This window comes from Mycteria americana, chromosome Z, assembly GCF_035582795.1.
Source record: "Mycteria americana isolate JAX WOST 10 ecotype Jacksonville Zoo and Gardens chromosome Z, USCA_MyAme_1.0, whole genome shotgun sequence".
Lineage (NCBI taxonomy): Eukaryota > Metazoa > Chordata > Aves > Ciconiiformes > Ciconiidae > Mycteria > Mycteria americana.
In genome coordinates, this window is record NC_134396.1 from 27746946 (window position 1) to 27771222 (window position 24277).

Consider the following 24277-nt stretch of genomic DNA (forward strand, 5'->3'; position numbering starts at 1 on the left):
TTTCTGTTTTGGATTTTTAGACATCGAACCTGAAGTCCTTAATATACTTTTCAAATCATGTCCAAATGACAACATTCAAGGAAACTCTAGCAGGACAAATTGACAGAATTTCCTAACTTTTCAGTGCCTGACAATTTGTTTTGGAGAGACAAACATACAACAAAGGGCCTTTCGCAGAAAAATTAGTCCATTTAATAAACAAATGGTCTTTGTGCAAACAAACCAGTGGGGAAAAATAACAAACCATTTTGCATTTTTCACACTAATGGTTGAAACTGGATAAAGCTTATGCTCTAGAACCTACAGAATACTTTTATCTAAGTAGATGGAGAGTTGCCTGGCTTCACTGTGGGGCAAAATTTGAGGATTTTTGTATAATCCAGTTTAAGTCTTTACACTGCAATCCCGTCAGTCATCTCTTGACCATATTCATGCTACTTGCTGACTGTTGCTACTGGTTTATTGATTCCTAATGGTATCAGAAGAAAACAATGTGTTTCCAGGAACATGAGCCGAATGAAGCATCCCATATATACAGGTAATTCACACTTATGAAAAAGAATTCTTCTTTTGTAGAGTTCAAAGACCTTGACCCAAAACAAAGCTTTCTGAAGTCAGGAAGAATTTTGGGAACATTGGATCTTGCTCTCTTTATTTAATTAAAATGTTATCATGAAGGCTGTTAAGAAATCGAAGGTTTACTGTCTCTCACAAGTCAATAACACTGAAAGAAAAACAGAGGTCTCCTGCCTTTCTGCTATCATGCTCAATCTTACACCACAGGAGAAGCAGTTCAGGTCACCTGTATAATTATTAGGGCTGGTAAAACATGATGATGAAAACTAAATACAAACTTTTAAATCGAGCTGATTATCTGATTATACCTCCTTTTGTTTCTGTTCTCCTTTTTCAGTGTAACCGCTAAGCCAAAATTCATGCAAACAAGTATGTTAAATCTAAACTAAGTATACACAGAACTCCGTAAGTTGTGCCATGCTATCAGAGTACAAGGTTTAAGGTTAGTTTCTAAGATATGACTAATCATGACTCTTAGAGATAGAAAAGAAAACGTAAGACCAGGGTCTGTAGCATAGCTCATTTTTATTGTTTAAACAGTTTTTGCATAGGAAATATATCCGCTTCCAGTAATTGACTGCAGTATGAGCAGCTGCTAGCAGTATAGGCTGGATATAACAGTAACAATCACATTAAGTCAAGCTTGATTTACACCAGTTTAAAACTTGTGGCAGTTGAGTTCATTTGTAACCTAAAAAAAAGTACCAAAAAGAACATTATTATCCTCCAACCAGGCACAATAAAAACCTTTGTTAACACTCAGGCTAAAAACAGGTCTGATGCCAGAGGGCCCTAATTCCAAAATTAAGTAGCTGTACTGTAATGCATCCTACTAGTGAAGGTTCATTACACAAAGACTGTGCACACACCTCCTTTTTAATTAAAATGTAACCTTCAGGATTTATGGCCTACAGTATGGGGAAAAATGCCAAAAGTTTTAAAATGGATCAACCCTGGTGTGTAGCTAGCAAGCAATAACTGACTACTTGTCACCTACAGTTGTACTAAATGTATCTAAAGAAACACACAGCCCTACAAAAGTTGTTCTCAGAGAAATATCATTGAGATGGGGTGCCTCTTCCCAGCTTACTAAAAGTTCTATATGATATAAGCACAAATTAACAGCTTGATGAAGACATAATCTAATGCAGCTCTTGAGAAGCCTATGCCTGGGATTGAGGAACCCCTCACATTCTACAATGCTGTAGAGATTTTTTTTTTTTGAAGAAAATGTTATCTGAAACATATTTACAACTGAACTCAACAGAGACTGTGAAATTGAACAGGCACTGCTCATTTGTTTGAGTTTTTTGGTAAACATTTTGCTGGTTTTTGTTTCTTTCTCATTTTGCATCAACTTTTATCAGTCCATGCAACTTCAATGCCCTCAATGAAGAATGCATAATAAGCCATACTTCTTAAAAAACTTCCTTCTGCATATAGAGATACATTTGCCACATCAGTCCCTGTAGCACAGTTTTCAAAACCATTCTGTCAAAAATACAGTAATACAAAGACTGGCTTTAGTGTCACTAGCTCACACTGCTCTCCATTTATTTAGGCCACCTTTTGCTTTACTGTTACCGTATCATGCAATAAAAGTATCGAAGGCTTATTCTAGGATATTACGATGCTAGTGGCACTGAAGCCCTTTTCACAAATTCAACATACATTTGAATTGCAACACACAGATATTTCTAAAGAGTAATAACTAGTGAACCCTTTTATCATAAAAAAAAAACCAACTACTTACAACCATTGAAGAAAAAATTGCAACAAAAAATGTAAAAATTGACCGTCTCCAACTTGTCCCCTTTACTATTAACAATGTGACCAACAGAGCTGTGGCATGGAAACAGTACAAAGAGTTGTCATGGCAATAAGTTTGGCTGATGCAAAGGTCATTGTGCAGGGTTAAAGGGCAAAATCAGTGGTCCGTGTTATCCTCCAACTGCAGTGCTCCACCACACCCACACAATTTTGAGGAATTAGAAAAAACTGGGGAACTAGCAGAAAGTGCAAATAAGAAGGAGGCAGTTTTCAGCTCCTTCAGCATGGAGTAGAACATTCAACTTTTGAGCTTTTCTTGTTTAACTTGATTAGCCTGCATATGATTTTACTCTCTCTTTCTTCTTTTTAAGTTTTCTATAGAAACCCAATAAAAAAGTCCAGGAGCATGCAGCTGGTTAATGTTAACAAAAGACCTTGACAGGATCATGTAAACTATATTGGATGTCATGCTTGGGGCCTTACTGCCAGCAACATTCGAGAGTTGTTTCATTAAAAGTGAATACTGTACACTGAATATGGGATAACTTTCTGCAGCCTTCATAATCTCACACAGTAAATATAATTTAGATTTAGGTACAGAACACACTCCGGTGTCACAGCTGAGTATGTCCTTGTGCAATCTCTTTCATTAAGTCCTTATGAAGCTACAAGTTGCAAATCCAAAATTCTGCTCCCTGAGGACACAGCTATGTGAGACATAAGTACTGTTTTAGTTCTCTGCCTATCCTGAATTGCTCTGTGAACCTAATCTTAAATACCATCATGTAACAATCACAAAAACTTTTGCTAAAGGCCATATATACTAATAAAAAGACAGTGGTGCTTCCAACATTTTGAAATGCTCTGAAAACCAACTTTTCCAATACTAAATACAACAAAATAACCTTCATAAAATATAACTTTTCTCCATTTACATTTTTAAAGGATTAGTAACCTATGCTTTTCAAGCACAGGAATCTGCGAAATAACTCCTAACATGGACAGATTTTTTTTTTAATACATAAATTAAGAAACTGGAGAGTTTTAACCCAAGTCCAGTTTCCAAACAAGGAATATTCTTGTTTACTTTAAAAATGGAAATGACATGCATTTCCATTATAATTGTTAAAAAGTTAGCTTTACAAACAAGGGTATTTTAATTAAAAAAAAATTCTTAACAAAACTATACAGTGTACAAATTACTGTCTACAAGGTAGGCGGTTCATTCAGAAGATCCTCCTTTCTTCTCGCTACTTGCAGCTTCACAAATTCATTCACATATTTTCAATGGAGCTGCCCACCTGAACATCACCCCACAACTATATTGCTATAATTAATATTTTTGCCATGTCTTTATGTACAGTCTCCTTCACTGCCTTTTTTTTTTCCTTAGTCAAGCCTCAAACGTTCATGTCACTCCAGGGGAAACACACTTCAGTGGCACAGCCATGAGGCCAGGGCTGCAAAGCAACTTAATAAAGGCAGAACAGTGCACATAGAACGGGGTGGCTCGATTTAGTCAGAATACACTTCCTGGTGAAGGAGGAGGCCAGAGACTGGATTTGAGTTCTCAATCTTATCTTAATCTTTTGACTGCTGAGCTTAAAAAAAAAAAAAAACCAACCCAAAACCAAACCTACGATAAACAAAAAGTTCGTTTTCTTCCAAAAAGGCGTTTCTATTAGAGAGGCAGGTGGAAAAAAACCACAGTTGCTTAACAACCCAACTCATTCACATGGAAGGAAGGAGTTTGCTTTTTAAAATATTGCATCTGTAAGCTCAATTTCATCACACAGGAGGTCAGAGATAACAAAAAAGCTCTTTTAAGGGCATCCATCTTCCTACAAGGCCAATCATCATTTTGACTATTGCACTCTGAAGCCTGAACTTGTTTCGGTTTCATCCTGGTGTGCTATGAAAAGCTTAAGGGGGTCACCTTGCTAACGGCACTCATCAAGGACAGCCCCCCAGCACACCCCTCTGCTCCCGGACGGCTCAGTATCAGTGGCGTGTGGAAAGGACAGTCCATACTTTGTTCTACCAGGCCACAGCCTGAGGGGCACTCTGGGTGGGTCTAGCACATTTCGGTAATCTCAACAGCCATGTGCTTAGTGAACCAATTCACTTACTACAGGGCCCAGAAAAAGAGCAACATAAAGTTGATTTTCATTTCCTTTTGGTGTCTTATCTTTTCACATGGGGCTTTCCTCTTTTCAGCTTAGCTATAGATAAATCTCAAGGATTTGCTTTTCTACAGCGCCTGTCTCTGTAGCTGTTCAAGCCCTGCCTGCACACCTATCTCCTGCTGGAGATGTGGGGATGTGCCACCAGCACAACCCGCTAGCCGCCACGCGCTGGCCGGAACCAGAAGGGACTGACTGTGGTGTGCCACTGCCCAGCGCCCGGTGGGGCGGCTGTCGCTGGAGCAGCACCTCTTGGGCTGCTCCAGGATAGAAAAACCTCCAAAATGCAGAAACAACCACAAAGGGGTGAATTTTCCCACCATGGTATCCCACATCCACAAGTCTATACTCTCCTCTGCTTGCATCCCAATGAAAGGATGAGCTTTTAAGGAAAATTCACCCTGTGTTGAGCTATACATCACAAAGATCCCTGGTGCATAAAAGGTCTCCAGCAACAGGCACACTACTGATCTGCAAAATGTGATTTTACTGGAAATACACTTTTATTTACATCATAGTCTAATTCCGTGCATTACGGAACTCCTTCCCTACGACAGCCCAGAGCCCTCCGTCTGACCTGCTGTATGAGAAGACACTGCAAACCTCTGACACAGCCTGAGCAGGCGGAAAATGGTAATTCAGATGCTGGGAGTTAACAAACTTGGAAAAAAAGAAAAAGAATGATTTGACGCAGAGAAAAAAAAAAAAAAGGAATATTTACCAGTCAAGCAGACTAAGGGAGGCAAATTCTCTGCAGAAGCAACTCCGGAGTCAACTGGAGTCAGTGGAATTATGCCCGCAAAGATTTTGGCCCTGTACGTGCATTTCCTAGACAAGGCAAGCATCTTTGTCATTCTGAGCTAAAAACATTTTCTAACATGAACACTTTAGGATGCAGTATCTTTGCCAGAATGGAAAAGGCTTCATCTCACTGTGGGTCTTGACCTCCTTCTCTGTCTGTCTGTCTGTCTGTCTGTCTCTCTTTCTCTTTCTCAAGAAAAAAAAACCTTGAAGTAAAACAATTTCCTCAAGTCAAGTCTGCCTCCAACAGAATTCATTATTTATTTTTTAAATCCAGAAATGATTTCAGCTTGCACCCCAGGTGGGAAGTTAAAAAGAGGGAACCGATTTGAAGGTTTGTCACAGTAGGCAGAACAGTCGCTTTGCAGCCCTTGCCTGGCTAAGGGTGCACTGCTTCACAGCTACACTGTAAAGTGTTAAAAATCCTCCCCCCCAACCCCAGAATATATATATATGTATGTATAAAAAAAAATCCCCTGTCCACCTCTCAGTACAGAAAAGGACCTCATCACACTGCAAAAATAGCAGTACCCACTTTGGTCAATTAAAACAAACAAAAAAAGCATACATTATTCTTTTTTTTTTTTTTTCTTTTAAATCTGTGTACTTACCTATAATAACCAATACAGCTAAAAGCACTACCTACATAGGCAAAACTTGGTATTGCATAATTCGTATAAATTTGTATCCCCTCCCCCCAATATTAATTGGAAGATGAAAAACATGAAAGGTTAATAGAAAAAACACCAAAATACTGAAAATATTGCTGGTCGATTACAATTTTTAAGCGGCAACTATACACAGCCATGATATGCTTTATAAATGTGAGATAAAGGTATAACTGTCTAAAAAATCCATGATGTCACACTTTTTTCCCATCTGGAGTACAAAATATTTTGTCATAAAAATGGTAAAGATTTAAAATGATAATAAATGCAGCAAAACAAGTGTAGTGATGTCAATTTTTTTGTGTTTTTTTCTTTTTTTGTTTTTTTCCATTTTTTAGATTTCAAGGCAAGGCACGTAATGTGGACATTATATCTTCGTGCAAATTAGGATAACTGGAAAGAGTATTTTAATTGTTTTTTTTAAAGAGACATAGAGGCAAAATGTCCGCCCATGCACATTATATTTCTGTCAATATGTGAAAATTGTGGAACAAGGCTAACTTCTGAAAGCACCATGCAAGTTTTCAGCACCCTGTAATTAGACTTACATTGAGTGCATTATTTAAATATAACATATCCCCATCCTGGTATTACCAGTTTGTAAACGGTAAGCTTTGCCCTTGTGACATGGATTTGCCTATCTCTTTGTCTCTATGATGCAGATTTTACAGAAACATGTAAACCCTATGGGTTCTTGATGCAAGCAGTAACTTTAAATAAATAAATCCTACCCCTCTGTGGAGGCAGCAGCTAAACCAACATAAGTGCTGTGTTTCCATTGATTTCTTTTTCTCAAAGACATGATTTGTCTTGATTTAATGCCTTTTAATGCCCTCAAAAACTGAGGGGAAAAATAAGTTTGTTCAAAGTAATTTTTATTTCTATATTTAATCCCCTCAATTTAGAGTCCAAGGGCTGAAGGACTTATAGTGATGACCCCTTAGATATGATTTAAATTGCACTTGCCTCTGTAAGTGTTTCTTTAGTGGGGAAAACGTCCACTTTTTTCCTTTTCGTTTTTACTGTTGCATGAGGAGATAACACTTTTACCTACATAGAGGCATTTCTTCCATAGAGCCTGTGTGTTCATACTGATTGAAAACTTCAAACTGCATAACACACTAGAAAAGGCTGAATTAAGGGCCAAAGTTTAATAAATCCATACTGATAACTAAAGGCTACAGAGCTTATTTTAAAAACATTTAGAAATCAGAGTGTTGAGAAAATGGCTGGCTCACGGCCCTTGTCCTCCTGCAGCTCTGTTGCTGCTGCCTAGCCTTTGTTTTGTGAGATAACCAGGAATAGTGATCCCATGCGTAAACAACAAGAATACTAAACCAATAAAACTAGCTTATCATGCAAATATTAAGGCATCTAGAAAGTCAGTTAAAATATATTGTCAGAGACAGAACATCTATTTCCCAGCGGACTTCATATAACAAAGGCTATTTAGCAGGGGCTGCATTCTACCCATCAGTGAAATATCATCGACCCTTTGTACGTCATTTCAGTTTCAACCATAAGGGAATTAGTGATTGTAAGAGCTGCAATTGCTGGTCTATTTTTTTCTTCTTTCTTCAGTTTCTTTTCTTGTCCTGTCTTCCTTTCTTTTTTCCTTTTTTAAATTTTGCTTTTGTTTTTTTTTTTTATTTTTTTCCCTCAGTTGCTTGTTTCTGCTTGAAGGAAAGGCTCTCCAATTATGTTCAAACCATAATTTGGGACATTTGTTGGCAGGATCGGTGTCCTACTTGATACTTGAAAAGGAACCAAGCTAGCCCAGGTACCAGGACTGTTGAAAAGGGGAAAGAGATAAGGAAAGAGAGAAAGAGAGAGAAAAAACAAAACATGAATTAAACATGTTGCAAAAACTAGAACACAATGAATCTGAAACAGCATTAAGCCAATATTCATTATTAATAGCACTACTTAAGAGAAAATAAGAAACCAAATTTGTGAATATTACTTGAGATTCTACTTCACAGTTTTCTTTGTGAAAGTATTACTTATTTGAAAGAAAAAGAATTGCATTGATCTCAGTTGCAAGTAGTATTGCTGCTGTCTTACACTAAGTGGCCTGTTTGTTTATGAAAGCCCCCCAAAATTTCAGACGCAAATATATAGAGCAGACACAACTAACCCATACAAGTGACACCACGTGGCACCATGGATGTTATTTAGGAGCTACTGAAATACAGTACAGTGTACAGCTTTCCTCTTTTCAAGAACACAATATAAAGGTTCAGTGGTTAAGCTTCCTGTGTGATTCCCTACCCGCTTACAACCCCACAGTTTATCTCGTCTCAGTCCCAAGATGTGCCTCTGAGGTGCATGGGTCCCCATGAGAACAGAGGGCCTTTGATATTCAAAAAACCTGCTTTCTTTACAGATTTTTCCCAAGAGGTATCCGTGCCTAAGGAACACTGGATAACACAGGGCTCAATCATGTAAACACTTGCAGCCAAGGGCAGCCGTGAGTCAAGGACAGCAGCGAGTACCATAAATTTTTCAACAAACATCTGAGAGAGAAAATATTTTCAAAAGCAATCCAATTACTTTGGAACTTAACTCATCATTTCAAAAGCACTCTGTCACTGAGGAGCTTAAGTCCCAATGGCACTCAGGTGTTTACCAGGCACCAACTAGTAGTAGGTACTGTATCCAACAGTATTTGCAAGACAGACACTCAAAGAAAGACCCCGGCTGCCTCTATTCAGTACCCAGAGCAGACCCTGAGCAGCCTTTTCCTTAGATGTAATTCTGGCAACCCAGAAATAATGGACTTTAGAGAAAGTCTCATCGAGTTTATTCAGAAGAAAAACAGCATCGTTATGTCAGCAACCATCGCCAAACAACTAACACCAGAACTGGACATACAGTGTGCAAACACATGCTTCTTCCACATTTCATTGTATCAAGTTTTTCTCCACACTAGGTGTTTCCACAAACACAACAGCTTACTTGGGAATACACATTGGGATTAGACTGATAAGCTTCGTGATAACACAGCTGAAGACTAAAACCTCTGATATATGTCTTGTGGAGGATGGATGCTGGAAGCTTTCTTCCTTCCCTGTCTTTGGTCACCCCTCCACACTGCTCTCTCCCTGGATGAGCAGATGCACTTCTGTGGCATCGGGTGTAAAAAGGAAAACAGATCCTTTTTCTCTATTTTAAACGCGTACGAAATAACTACATTTCACTTGGCAGATTTATGTGATCCCTTTCGTTGCTGCTGTATGAACATTAAAAAAAGAGGTCAACTTATTTTGTGAAATCCAGGGGACATGTTCCTCAGGTCTTTTATATTAAAAATAATACAAACAGCTTCTGTCATTTACTCCTGTTTGATACTCTTTACCTCTCTAAACCTGTTAATTTACTATTTTGATTCCTAACAATTCATTTCAGGTGCTCTATTTTACACACAAAAAAAGTGGAAAAAATTGCTGACCTGTTGTCTCCAAGATGGTCAAATTCTGAAGGGAGCAGGACTAATGTTTTTCCTCAAGGAAATACAAGAAATATGAATATCCTGATGTATTTTAAATGCCTGAAGTACAAATATTATTTAATAGGGGTTTTTTTCCAATTGGGTATATTCTTGAAGGTCACCTGAAAATCTGGGAAATTTTAACCTCTTCAGAAATTAAAAAAATCGTGCTATATTTTCAAAATCTAAGATCAGCTAATATGTTTAATTAAAGATTTTTCTTTCCTTTTTTTAAATTCTATTGACTATTACAAATAAAATAAATTATGTTATTGGAGAAATAACCCCTTTTGAAATTCAAAAATCACAGTTACACTGCAAATCTCGACATATTCACAAAGACTTAAACCCAGTTATGCATGAAAGATTTGTCCAATATGATCTGATGAAAAGATTATGTTTCAAAAAAAAACCATTCAATACCAGAACCTCATTTAAGAGGCTTAATTGTTTCAACTTATTCTTTATCTTCCTTCATAATTTGTTTTAAAATGCATTTTTTGTTCCTTCCTCTTTGGATTTCAGTGATGTTAAGAAGTAAATTCTGAAATAACAGACACAATGCAAATCGTTTCCAAGCACAGGCATTTGTAAAAATAGGAACTAGTAATAACAAACAAAAATAAAAAAACCAAGCAGGTTGGTTTGCTCAGGATCTGTCTGAATATATGTTTTACAGTGCACAGTTCTTTGCTGTCCTGTTACATGGGATTTAGTGTTTCGCAACTTTAAACAAAATAGAACACTAACTAAAAGAATGTAAATTTTGTGTGAGGTCAACATGGTGTTTAAACAGTTTCTGTTGCAAAAGCTAAATACACAGCTTCCAGGTTATCTTTCTGAAGAATTACAGTGTACTTCAGTGGCCGGATACATGTATATGTGAATTTTTTTCTTTGTTTTAAAGTTGACAACCTTCTAACGACTATGGCGGGTGAAGGAAAGCAGTCAGTGCTGATAAAGAACAAACTACTGTTTGTAGCAGCTTTCTTATCTACTACTTCATACAGGAGACAGAGATCTTGATTTTGTGGAACGTGCTCAATAAAAATAAGTCGCAGCAAGTGACTAATAGGACCGTTGTTGCCATATGATCTACAAATTTAATACAGGTGCTTATTAAACCTTCCAAGTCTCCCACCTTATATTACGACCATGACAAAAATGTGGATTGCAACAAATTCGTCAATGCTGCTTATGAATCCTCAGGGAGCAATGAATGTCCCACGTCAAGACTGCGCAGATCCCGCAGGAGTTTCGAAGCCTCTCGCGCTGCTCGCGCAGAGCGTCCTGCTGCCCGCCAGAGCCGGCGGTGCCGGCACGGGAGGACCTGCGGGCCCAGGACGGCGACGCCGCCCGCGTGCGTGGCTGAAAGCCACCGCTCCCGCACCTCTGACGGCGGGCTGAAGCCCTGGCCTACACAGGCCCGCCGGGCAGCGGCTGGCCCCGCTGGCAGCCAGGAAGGACAGGCCATCCCCTCTGCTTGCCAGCACTTCCTAAGCCGTGATCTTCAAGGCCTGACGAGCTCCGGTTGTATTTTACCTGAGAAATTAACCTTATCGTACTGCAGTTTGATGTAACTCTATCTTGGGCTACCCCGGTCCTGATACCACTGCCAAGTGTTTACTGCAGACAAAAGAGGAAACCTGAACGAACGTTACTGAGGTGAATAGCGCTAATCACAGCACAAAGCTCTGAGAACAGCTGTGATACAAAGAATAACCAAAAAAATACTTTAGGCTCTGCTAAGCTGCATATATACGGCTGTCTATACAACATTCCCACATACCCCATTACATTTACAGTAAATTTAATTGAACTTTCAACTACCATATGAGCCAGGCCCTGCTTTGTAGCTCCCCAGTGCTCCTGCGTGCAGCCAAGCCAGACCGACAGCCCCGAAGAGCAAGGTCCTCTGTCAGCTTTCTCAGACCTGCTCTGAAGGGACCTCTCTGAGCATCGCAGAGTTTAGCTTCTGCCATGGAAACCATCTACGGCCTCCCTGCAGAGCATCCTAGCAGAAGCGCCAGTTACACCTAGCAGAAGCACTGCAAAGCAAACTCTGCCTGGGGGCCCACACGGCTGGCAACAGCAGGAAAGGAGAAAACACTTTTCCCTTCACCACAATACCCAGCAGTTTGCGTAAGTCCCAGGTAAACTTCCAGCCCTCGGTTTCACAAAAGCAGAGGCAATGCTCTGTCTCTGTTCGCTAAGTGACTCAACACGGGGGAAGCCAAAACTTTTCCATTGCCCAGGACACAGGCAAGATGGTTGTCCTTGCAGAAGTTAATGCGATGTCCCTCTGTCCACACGGCTTCTCCTTCAGATAAAAAAGCTTTGTATGTGTGAGTGGAATAAAGCAGGTCCACCCCACTCTCCAGCTCACTGCTCCTGAGGAAATCTGTGAGCCTTGCGCTTACAAAGGTTACAATATAAATGCCTGTCCCTTGGAATATGAAGTGAGACCTCCAAAAAACTGCTCTAGGCTAAGTTTTGAAGGAAATTACGTGAGAAGCACCATCAGATATTGCTGTGAGATTCAGACTAGTAGCCTTTCTGAAAGACAGTATGGTTTACAGGACTACTTTCCTGAAGCATTATACCTCTAAGTAATTTCACTGCCAGGAACAGTTTCCTCTCACCATAACTAGACTATCAGGTGTGTTATACAGTCATCAGTTCCCTTTCTATCAATGGCAAGTATAATGTATTTATCTGTTCAAATGTAATGAAATAGCAAAGGAAAATTCTGCAAGCATCCTACAGGGTTAACATTCTCCATTACAGTTTCCATTACAGTTTTCACATGTTAATTCAATCAAGATTTCTGCCGTGATTTCCCCTTAAAGATAATAATTGCTGTTTCAAGAACCTCTGATTAAAATATTACTGGCATGGACCACAAGCAGTACTAACATTAGATGTATATACAGTCCACTTTGGAGGTTATAATAACATAAAGAGTATAATAATGTTAAACAATTAACTAAATGCAATAAAAAATAAATCCAATCAGACCTGAGTAAATCTGAAGGGTTTTAAGATTCTTATTTTCCACCAGTTTCTACCTTCTTTCTATTACAGCTTCAGAAGTCTGTAAGAGTATTTCACCATTTGGGAAGTACACCTAACACAGTATTTCCTCCTTGCAGCTTTACTACCCTGTTCATGAACACATTAGCTTAGACAAGGTAGATCAGATCATGCCAAGTCAGTCTTTGGACAGAAAAGGTAGAAATGCCTTTGATGGGGAGAGAAGTGGACCTAGCAAGTCACCAAGCAAGGTTCATCTACCTCTGTACTAGGCAAGTGCTCGCCCACACAAGTACAGGGAACTTTACCATTTCAAATTGTTAAGATCGTATGAGCTTTGGAAACACAATTGTGCTAACCTCAGTGCCCTGGCTAAATTCCCACTGGTGCATTTCTGCCAAAAGAATAACCACCCCTCTGGCATCTACTTAATGCGGTACTTCTGTTACCATTCTAAACCGGTACCTGTAGTTAAACAGCTGCCAAATTTCACCTCCAAGGTGAGCATTTATTTCAAGAGATATATTAAATATATCTCAGCTTAATTTAGGATGACTTTTATAGTTTCGCGGGCACATACCACCCATCTAGCAGATGGAGGAGGTAAAGACCTATTGATTTATGCCCAGAGGAGGGAAAAGGGAATTCTGCTGTAAGGATACTTACTCTATTCCCTGCAGACCCCTTTTTGTGATAGCATAACAAAAAAAGGTAAGGAAAGATCAGGAAGAGGCCACAGAGCCCATCACTAACAAAGAAAATCCACAGCAGAGGAAGGGCCCAGAGAAATGGTGCATGTCCATGCTGTGCTCTGGACCATGGATGCATGAGTGTTTGCTGCAGGGAGAGGGCCAAAGGAGGTTTGCAAGCATTCACGTGCACAGAGGGGGCTATGACCGAGTGGAGGGCTGCCTCCCATAGAGCCAAACCACGGAGAACGTGGGCTCAGCTTTTCAGAGACCAATGGGTCGCCTATGAAAAACTGACTCTCCGCTTTCCACATCTACACTGCTTTTTTCCCCAAATATTACCATTTCAAATTTTAATCTGTTAGATTTTTTTACTTTAGCACTTTTTAAAAGTATGACTAAAAGTTTATTTATCAAATTAGCATGAGTAAATTATAATGCAGATAATCCTGACTGCACAAAAAAAACCCCAACCAAAACCCAACAGTGTATTTTTACTGCTTCAAAAGAAACAATTGGAGGTAAGATGATCAAGAAGTAGAAAACTGGAGTAACCAAGGGGTTAAAGATACAGTTTACACTTGGGAATTCTCTATAATATGCTCCTCCTTCCCTAGCAGTGCTGCCAAAAATCATCTGACAGGAAACATAAGATTAAGTTTGTCCTACCTAAGTGAACAAAGAGTGCTCAGAACAGGCAACCAGTTCACTGCAGAGCGGGAACTTTTCTAATCCTGCTGGAATCTGCAGTGCTGCTCAGAAAATATTACTGAAGTTGTTTTCTTTACTTTAACATCTTGCTTCTGGATCATCTCATTCATTTTGGTCACACTGCAGTTCTTGCTGCTTCTCCCATAAAGGTTAACTTAAAGCTCCAAACATAATCATGTGGAAAATGGACATTATTGATTCCTATGGTCCATTGTTCCCCCATTCTAAGTCCCTGAAGTTCAAGTTCAATCTGGAATTACATCATGTCTGGTTTCTCCTGGTTACCAGACAGCTTGAGACGTGACCACAGCTACAGAAAAAACAAACAGCCTTCTTCACGCTTCGGCTCCCCTATCGATTCAAACATAAACTTTTTTTCTTTCTCTCAAGTATGCTTCAAGTATGGAGCATGGTTAATTTAGAGATTAAGTTCCAAATTAGATTATCTAATGGCATCTTAATGGATTGCTGACCCATTTCCTGTGGGATGGCAGCATGCAAGTCTGGCTTGAATACAATTAATTTCTTCGGAAGTGTTCTGAACATGTTTGCCTAGATGGAGAGGAAACATAATGTTCTGCACATCTTTCTGCATTACAGAGTTCGGCGAAACTATGAGAGTTAGCAATTGAAATTGATAAAGACCAGAAATCATCAGGTTTTCTTTCTATGAATACTTTTTACTTTTACAGGATACTTCAGCATTTTTGTTCTTAAATTCTAATGAATTGATACTTCTATTCCAAAACATTGCCCAAGTGGACGGGGGGGGAGGCTGGGGGGGGTGCAGGGGGCAGAGGGTATGAACCATTACTCTAACAGGTGTCTGTGTTTGCCAAAATGTGCTTGCCACAGCAATGCCGCTGTTACTTTAGCTATGTGTTTCCGCGATACCAAACACACACAAGGTACCGTGCTACAAAAGCAGTCTGCACCCATTCTCAAGTCCCCTCCTATTTCTTTCACAAATCAGAGATTATCCCACTTGATTGGCTTATCAGCATTACTATCATAAACCCGGAGTGGTGCTGGGGGGAAAAAATAATGCTTGGAAGGCTGAACACCCCTACAGCTAGAGCTGAGAAGGAAATTCAGCACTCTGAGAACAGAGCTCCCATCAGCATCTCCAGGAACAAACCAGCTGTTGTACTATGCTTATGTGTCAAGATAACAGACCGAAAGCAGGAAATGCTAACCTAGTGCATTTGCTGGGGTAGTGTAAATGTAATGTTAAAGTAACAGTTAACCCGTAAAACTAACACAGAAGGATTGTTAAAAAAAAAAGAATATAAATAACAATATTTGGGAATAAAAATATATTTGCCAATAGCTGAGTTAAAATGTACACTTTGGCAATGAAAATTTGCTACAGTCGGTGAAAGACTTGCAAATACTCAACATGCTCTAAAAGAGACCCATCATGCCAGCTTTTACAAGTGGTCCCACTGGAATTAGTATCAACGGTGTAATGAGTGGCTGGGATTCAGGCTCAAGCTCTTGTTTTGAGACTTACACACACACACACACACACAGACACACACACACACACAGACACAGACACAGACACACACACACACACACACACACTCTTTTTCTCACTCTCACTCATGTCTTAAGTTTACTTGTTGCATATGCTCTTGCTCTCACGTAGGGACTGAGACTGTATTTTCCTAATTGAGGCCTACAGATTTCAGATTTTCACAGCTTCCCCTCACCTTCTGTCCCTAGGAAAATGGTTATTATCATGGAACTGTGGTTATGAAAAAAGAAGGGGTTTGCTGTTTTTTTTTTTTGAGTGGATTCTGAGTATCTTCTTCATAGGTACAGCAAAAAATTGACCCAAATGATCTTAAAAGTACTTGAGAACTTAATTCTATTGATGTGCTTAAATATTGTTCAAAGTTCAGAAGATACAATAAAATATATATCATAAATGCTGTAAGTAAGCAACAACAACAAAAAAATTGTAGATGGTTAGGGTATCAGGAGCAAAATAATAATTACTACTTCCAAATACCTTACCAAATAACTGTGTTTTTACCCTTTTTATACAATGCTCACAGGATGTTTTATATAAGTATTTCCATTAAAGATACTAGACTGTTTCATTCACCTAAGCAAAGTATTAATCTAGTTTTTATTATCACTATTCCTTGCAAGTCTTCTGGTTTTGAAGAAAATGGAGCATCAATGACTTTAAGTTTTGTGGTTTGGGGGTTTTTTTTTGTCTTGTATTCATACTCTCTTTTTTTTTGCAAAGTTCAGTCTTTTGCATATGGACCACTACTATCTTATACCTGGGACTTTAAATGCCAACAGACACATAATTTTATAAGGAAAGAAAAACCCAGAAAATGTATTTTGAAATCTGTGTATCATATTTTGAAATCTATGCATCATATTTTGAAATCTGTGCATCATATCAGGTATGACAGGCAGCTACTAATAAGACAAAAAACACAGAAAAAACAGAGGTTTTATCATTCAGTCTCCCCAAGTTTCCAAGGTGTGGTTCACCAACAATGCTCCATGACAAAGCTTTCAGCTTGGCCACCTCTGCTACCTGATTTCTGTAGAGACAGGTCAGCCAACACTGCCAACTTTTTTACCTTCTTGAGGTCAACAATATTTCTGAAAAATCAGTATACTTAAAATAACCACGAAGGCCTGCTGTAAAAGGTCAGATCAAGTACCACCAAAATGAGCACTGCAGATTTGAGGAAATCACACAATCAAACATTTATCAAACATTTTGTGGGGGAAATTTGACTGTCTGGCCTAGAATATATTTCTTTGCCAATGAGCAACAATTCCTTTTGCAATATGTTTTTTTCTTTTAGTGTTAGAAGGGCTCACTGCTCCTTAGCCTGTGCAGGTATCATTTCTCTTCTTAGATCCTCATCTACATGGGATTTGAAGAATGTTGTATTCCAAAGCCCAAACCCTAAAAGCCATCTACTTAGGGAGAACTAACAGTTTGTTTCTTTGTCCTCCAAGGCTGTGCTAAATTCAAGGCCAAGTAAGCATAGCCTAGGCCTGTAAAGAGATGCCCATGGCAGAATTTGTGCCCAAGGTCATCTGGCAACACTTTTGTACGTTGGTAGGGTCAAAGCGGCAGGCAGCACTCTGGGAGCGACCTGCAAAGCAGTTTTGTCTGTAAAGGTGAGTGGAACATGGAGCGTGCTCGTATTCATCACCGAAGTTTCCTTGGTCATCACCTAGAAATCTTTTTCCTCCCTTTCCTTGCGTTCCATAATTTATGCCCAAGGGTCTTGTGTGACGGGTACTGAAAAACAGAATTCAGCAAACACTGGGACAGTGCTTCAGTCAGTATAAACTGGCATTGCTTTAAAGGGGGCTCAAGTCATGACTGATTAAAACCATTCAAGGATATTCCTAGATAGGCAGTTGTGATATAATTTCCTAATGCCTGTCAATGCCCTGAAAAAGCAACACCCTTTGTAGTGGGAGAATAAATCACTCCGTCTGTGCTATAGTAGCTAAGTTTGGATTTGCTCTTGGCAGTCCATTGAAAACTGTGGCAATTACTGCATGATGGGGATTAATAATGTGAATCACAGCCCTTGAGGAGATGAGGTGAATCCATTAGCTAATTTTCCATTGTGCCATTTCATCTATAAGGCAAGAAATGACACCACCTTGCTTTTCAACCACAATCCTTGCAGATTTTAAATATTATTTCAGAAAAATTGCAAAAAGGAAAAGTAAAGCAAAAATATTCAAGGCATTTAAACTTCAGATTTGTAAGCGGCACCAATTTTCAAATTCCATAATTACCCTTCCAAGTTGACACTCAAAAACCCCAAACCTTCTAGCAATCCATAGTACAATACAGTGCATCAAAAGGCATTTTGTACGTAATACATACCCACACTCACACGCATACTTACACAAACTATTCAGAAGTATGTATACTTTCATGTGCACACAAATGTCCAAAAAGGATTTTAAATTATTTTGAGAGTGAGTAGCTAATATTTTGTCTGACAGGCTCCCAACCTGCAGGCTTTACATGTACAACCCCCATTAAATGCTGAGCTTTTCAGATGATCCTGCACATGAAAGAGGTGAAAAACTGGTGTATCACAATTGTGCTGATTTGTTTACACACCTATTTAGACACACACACCTCTACTGTTACCATAATTCATTATATACCAAGAGATAATTATGAGTAATTTATTAATGTACCAAGGGTTAATGGGTTTTATTGTTTGCTTTTTTTTCCTACAAAAAGAAACTCTCTTCTGTGTAAATCATTCCTGATTATTCTATTATTTAGTTGAGAAATAAGATGGCTTATATCTTACCTTTATGTACATGTTAGTGACCTAAGTCTACACCAGCCAATTAGTCAGAAAAGTCTCTACGAATGGTACGGTTATTCATTGTCCAAAACCACCACCACCTCAGACATTTATTATTATACTTATCTATACCTCTAACAGCACCGTTTTCTTTATGTTAACCACTAAGCCCCCCAAAATATGACCTTTAATTCTGCAAACGACATTTTCATTTTTAAAGCCTAAGATCAACATTCCCTTAAATTTACAAACCCTTCGCATTTGACAGCACAGCATTGTCATTCCAGGTGCTTAATTAAGGTAGTTTCTAAATTCAGCTTACACTAAAGATAACCTGAATGTGTACGGGAGAAATGTTACACGCGTGTTTTGATTAAATGCTGCCACATATTCCTCTGGAGTCCCGCTAAAACAGATACTGTAGCTCAATGCAACTTTTTTAGAGGTGGTGTTAGGGGTGGAAATAATTAAAATGTTACCTTTGCCAAGTAATTCCCAATGTATCCTCACTGGCACTGGGGTATAAATGCCTGCCGTTTTGATTCATGGTCCAGTCACAAATTCTCAGCTGTCAATTGAAACCTAGCAGTCAGATATGGATCGAGCAGTACTACAGTTTTTAGTATTTAAATGAATACATGCAAACTAGTACTGTACATGGCAAAAGCCTTACTTTCCCAAGAAGTAACTTTAAAAAATAAAACAAAGAAAAATAACTTATTCTGAGAAATAAATGCCTATAGATTTGCTTAAGATAATGCTACTTTAATACGCTCCTCTATTAATAAAGCATAAAAGAGTAACTAGAGTTTAGCACATAACAATTAGCCATTATTAGATTACAAACTGAGCTGGAATAAAAGGAAATGTTAATATTCAATAGCGAGATACTTTAAGAAAGGAAATAAAAATGCTGTTTTCTCTAAGCAATGCTCTGTATAATGTGTATTAAGTAAAGGTCAAATGTAATCAATATCTTGTAGCATGCATTTCGTGAAACACAGAAGACATGCAATTTATAGAAAACTTGCCCAAATTAAACAAACTATGTCCTTATCTTGCTATTTAAGAAGGGTAAAGGTATTTTGTAATTGAAGTTTATTAATCTAGTGTTACTGGAAGTGGTATTACTTAGCAAGAGGTGATAAAATAATCTAATCTTTCTTTAGACTCAGAATAATAGCATTTAAAATACTTTATTGCATTTTAATATAGTGAGGAATGTACTAAATGTTAGCTGAAACAAATTCTTCCCAGATCCTCAAATCATCAGTTCTGCCTTCACGGATTGTTCAAGCAACCCTCTACAGCTCTGTTTATTTAACAGCTGCCCTACAGTGTTAGCAGATTTATTGAAAAGATATACTGCTTATTTTTAAGTTTAAGAAAGTGAACTTATCTGTCTTGCGAAGAAAACATACATTTTAACCTCTGTATAGTCATGCTGTACATAAATAGCTGTACCATTATATATGATACAGCACTCTGAATTGAAGATAATGTTGTTGCTGAGTTTAACTGTATTCAATGCATTTTAGTTTTCTCTATCCATATTCACAGTCTTTAGATAGCACAGGCTACAGCAAGCAAACTACAATAAACTAGTTTCACAGGAGCACAATTAATTGCAGTCTTTTCCTGAAAAATACAAATGCTGAGGACAAGACAATATTGCAAACCTGACCATGTCTGGCTGTTAGACTCACAAGCTTCCTGCTGTTAAGGTCTGAGAAATGGAAATGTTAGTCTCTGATGTTTTCATAGGCATTGTTTCTTGTTTGTTATCTAAAGAACTCCAAGGGACCTTCTAAAGGCCATTAAAAGCATGACTAAACCACATGAAATTAACCAGAAAAGGAAACATGCAGTCAAAAAGTTTGCTAGAGGTAACTGTGAATAATACGTTAAATATGTTTAAAGAAAGGGGTAAGTAAATATTTGGTTTAGTCAGTATATAAAACAGTATTGTAAACCTGATTTTAATATTGAAGACATAGTAAAATATGTCAGCTCAGTTACTCAATGTACAGTGTATGTATTTCTGCTATAATCCTTAAGAATGTCATCATCTTCATTACAGATGCATATCTTAAAGCTTTATAACTTAGCTATAAAAACTCACTTCCAGCTGAAACACAAGACTGAAAGGTTAAACCCCCCCCTCTTTTCTTCTTTCACAAAATATAAAATCTACGAATAAAAGCCCTTTGCCTGATTAGAACCATAAAAAATACTAAAATCACAAACTTAGTGTCACCAAATGATTTTATGCACTTAGGTCTAGCTCAAAAATCTGGCAAGCACTTAGCTTGCTATAGAACCTGATTGCATTTGCCATTTGGGGAAAACAGTAAGGTATTGATACATTACATTTTAGTAAATCAGCTTCTGCACTAAATCATTATATTCTTCCCACAGCCTGTATGAAAACTTTCCACATGTACAGTTAATGTGTTACATTTATCATTAAGAAAGCTCCAAAAAGAGCTTTTCAAGCATATTTCATAAATGTTAATAATGACATACTTCATATTATACACAGTCATACATACCTCAATACATATATATCTAAATACTGTAATGGTAATAATAGAACATGGGCATTTTATATATATGCTGTAGACACATACATGTATACGAAGATTCATGCTACACCAGACTTAAAGTTAGTGTAAACTGTAGCGCTATTCACTGCACCAACTGTGTCATCCTTGCAGTACTGACACCTGGAAGAACAGCAGGTCTCTATGACAATGAGTTCTGTGATAAGCCCAGGACTGCATCAGCTGTGCTGAAAACCACCCCCCCAGTGTTAAAAACTATTGCTCCACACTCCTCAGCAGGTTCACATAGCTGCCATGTTGTCTTTAAAAACTAACCTGCCAGGAAAATGGTCTTTTTCTGCCTCACATAAAATTTCCTCTCCCAAATCACTCCTGCTTAGAGACCAGGATGTCTAAGATTTAGAAATATACTTCGAAAGTGTGTAGAAATATCACTTTCAAAGTCTGCATCTGCATCCCTCATGTGTGTTGAGTGCTTTCTGGGTAAAAGGGCTGGAGAAGCTTAAAAGACCTCTACAAGACCTGGCTTCATTTGATAGAAGAAGACGTCTGTTCACAGCAGCAGTGGGAACACTGCCCTTGGAGGATGTCCAGACAGCCCAGTAGGGAAAGCCTGGGGGCACAGACCTGACACGAGTACCAAGCTTTGGAAGGATGTAGGGCAATTTAGTACAGTATTTTCAGTGCTGTATGTTGTCTGGAGTTGTGCTGAAAGCTTTCTGGCTAGTTATAGTCCTCAGAGTAACTTCAGTGACCTCTAAAATCATGCCACGGTGTTAGCTGGAGAAAAGAAGACACATTCACTCTCACCCACAGTAAGCCACCTAAAAGAGTTTCTCTGCAGGACATGTGAAAGGGAGAGGCAGGAAACTACTTGAGGGCTACTTGAGAAAACTCAAATTGCTCAGTAGAGGGACTTAAGAAATAGTCCTCATGAGACATTTACTAAATGCTAAAAAACTTTACTAACTGTCTCAAAAATATGCTATGAATGCAAAATACATGACCTGATTTGGCATGTGACATGGTGAAAAGTCTTTCCTAGAAGCCTGTTGGACAGGCCTGCTCTTCAGTCCCATGGCTTTGTCGTTTTCAGCAAGGCAAGCCACATGAACCCCACTTCAATAACACCTTCCATCCACGAAACATTGTCAATGATTTTTTTAATTATCTCTCACCTAACCACACAGAAAAAGAACATGGGTCTGTATTCTGAAGAGGAAAAGGATGCCCAGCCTTGCAGCAGATGGGGAAACCTCACAGGCAGCCCAGCCATTTCCTCACACATTGAGCTGCAGCGGTCTCTCATCCCTGCAATACGTCCTTACGGCTACGCTCGTGAAGTAGCAGAGAGCACAAATCCCACTGCAAGTGCTTCCCCAGGGAGGCAGGGCAACTCCCTCACCCGCCTCGGCTGTGCCACGGGAAGGGGCCACAGGCCCAGGCAGAAGCAGAGCAGTAGACCGAGAGCTTCTCCTAACTCTTCCACCTGCCTGAAAGTCATCCACCTCCCTTCCCTGCTCCTGTTCTGCCCTCCGTAAAATGCCAGGAAGGTGATTTTGGTTCTTTCCAGTGCTGTGAGACGTAATACTGATGTGAAGTTCTACCCAAGAGCTGGATTTCACTGTAGCTGCCTTTTTCAGTTTAAACTGGGCACCTTCCAAGCACAACTGTCCTGCAGTTTGAAGTATGGCCATCCTACATACATTAAAAACCCGTAGTCAACAGCTCAATCTTTAATCATAGTCTGAATAATTTTTACGGGTTAATATTTAAGCAGGTTTAGTATTCTCCTATTTAAAGAGGCTAAGACTAACATTCATTTCAAGCTTCTGTGATTGCTAGTGAAAGTAGATACGTATTTCGAAAAGTGTAATAGGAGACTGTGCTATAGCTTCTGTTAGTTGAGAAAAGCCCATAAAACTTAACATTTGCATATCACCATTGTTTTGACTGAAACTTCCTTTAAATGTGTTTCCTTTCCAGCAAGCATATGTGAAAGGTGACCTCTTATCCATTTACATACCTCCCTGGTGGTCATGTGACCCAGTTTTACGTCAAACTGTCAATTACGATAAGGGACACAATAAGAACAGCTTAAGTGTTGACAACCTGTTTCCTGGCTTTACTGAGAGGTTCTGTTTGAGTCCACTTGTGTTCTTCTTTCAGCCTTCTGCTGAAAGCAAAAGCAACATCCACCCAAAACATTTTGCAAACAGATACTCTGTGGTCAGTGCACATTTAAGTTTACAATTTCCATGATGAATAGTATGAAGAGAACTTCATTTTGAACTGTGTGATTCAGTAACTAAAGGATGCATCTGGTAAGAACAACTTAGAGGCAGGGCAGTCAAATGTAGGAAATAAAAAGCTAATGCATTTTAGAGACCTGAGGTGTTTCTTATTACTAGGTACATGGCAAATGTCTCACTCATAAATGTCAAAACTATGTGAAAATCATCCAGACAACACACCACACCCAGAATGTCCAAGCTCTAGTGAAAACCATGCCATTGTATTAATCAGTGCAAAGACTGGAAGAGTTCACTAGCTCCTCAGTAACTGGGCCAGCATTAGTTAGCACATTTTACTGTAACAGACAGGGAAGTTCTAGAGGTCATTGTCTTCACAGACCTCAATAGCTATCTCATTTATTTGTATTTTCTAATTAAAAATAGAATCACCCATACAAGACTCCAAGGTGCATTAAAATTAAATAAATGGCCAAGAAAGAAAACCTGTCAGTTATTTCATTCATTCCAACAGAAATCTTATTATTTGTGAAACCATTAATCTGTATTTGCAATAAATACAAATGTCCATCTATCCATCCATCCATCCATCTATCTTTTTATATTGTTTACACTGGTAAAGTGCATGACTAGTATTTCTGGCAATATTCTAGCTTTGTAGCCAGAAACAACATCAACCTGTCTCTAAGTGTCTATCATTTCAAGAACATAATAAATCCATGAAGTTGAGAACAGTAACACAAGGAGGGTACAGAAATGCCATCACATAACCATGAGAATTCTGATCATTAAGACTTTGTTACTGAACTAATGATTTCTCCATTAAAATTATTTAGCCAAAAGAATGGAGACACAACTAGAACCTGGCAAGGGACAGTGTCCACTTGTAGAAGATTGAATTTGACTGAGCTTCCTCAATTTGTTGCTTTTTCCTCTAGTCTAGGCTTAGAAACCACAAATCTTCTGTAGATGCGAATCAGAGAAAGACGGGGGAAGAAGGGTGCTCCCATATAATCGTGAAGATTATCCAACTTTTCTTTTATGCGCAATTCATTTAAAATGTTTCTCAGCACAGATGATGAGCACCGAGTACTAGATTTTTCATAAAATAATTCCACCAACCACCAAGAGTAAAATTAAGAAAAACTCTCTCACTCAGGTTATCAGTTACATTATCTGATCAGGTTATCAGGTTATCTGTAGTTACGTTAT

The 24277-nt window shown here is 38.7% G+C and overlaps 1 protein-coding gene across 5 annotated transcripts in view; it reads right to left on the bottom strand.

Moving 5' to 3' along the window:
- Window positions 1-1093: 1093 nt before the first annotated feature.
- Window positions 1094-24277, bottom strand: part of NFIB (nuclear factor I B) — a 182517-nt gene continuing 159333 nt past the window's right edge. For 2 of the 5 annotated variants that reach the window (XM_075527067.1, XM_075527066.1), the window contains exons 11-12: window positions 18729-18817; window positions 1094-7787 (exon numbers count right to left, since the gene is read on the bottom strand). In XM_075527067.1, the coding sequence (XP_075383182.1) occupies window positions 7658-7787; window positions 18729-18817 (219 nt within the window). In that variant the 3' untranslated portion in view covers window positions 1094-7657. The remainder of the gene's footprint in view (window positions 7788-18728; window positions 18818-24277) is intronic. The other 3 variants (XM_075527069.1, XM_075527068.1, XM_075527072.1) reach the window with 2 other exon arrangements.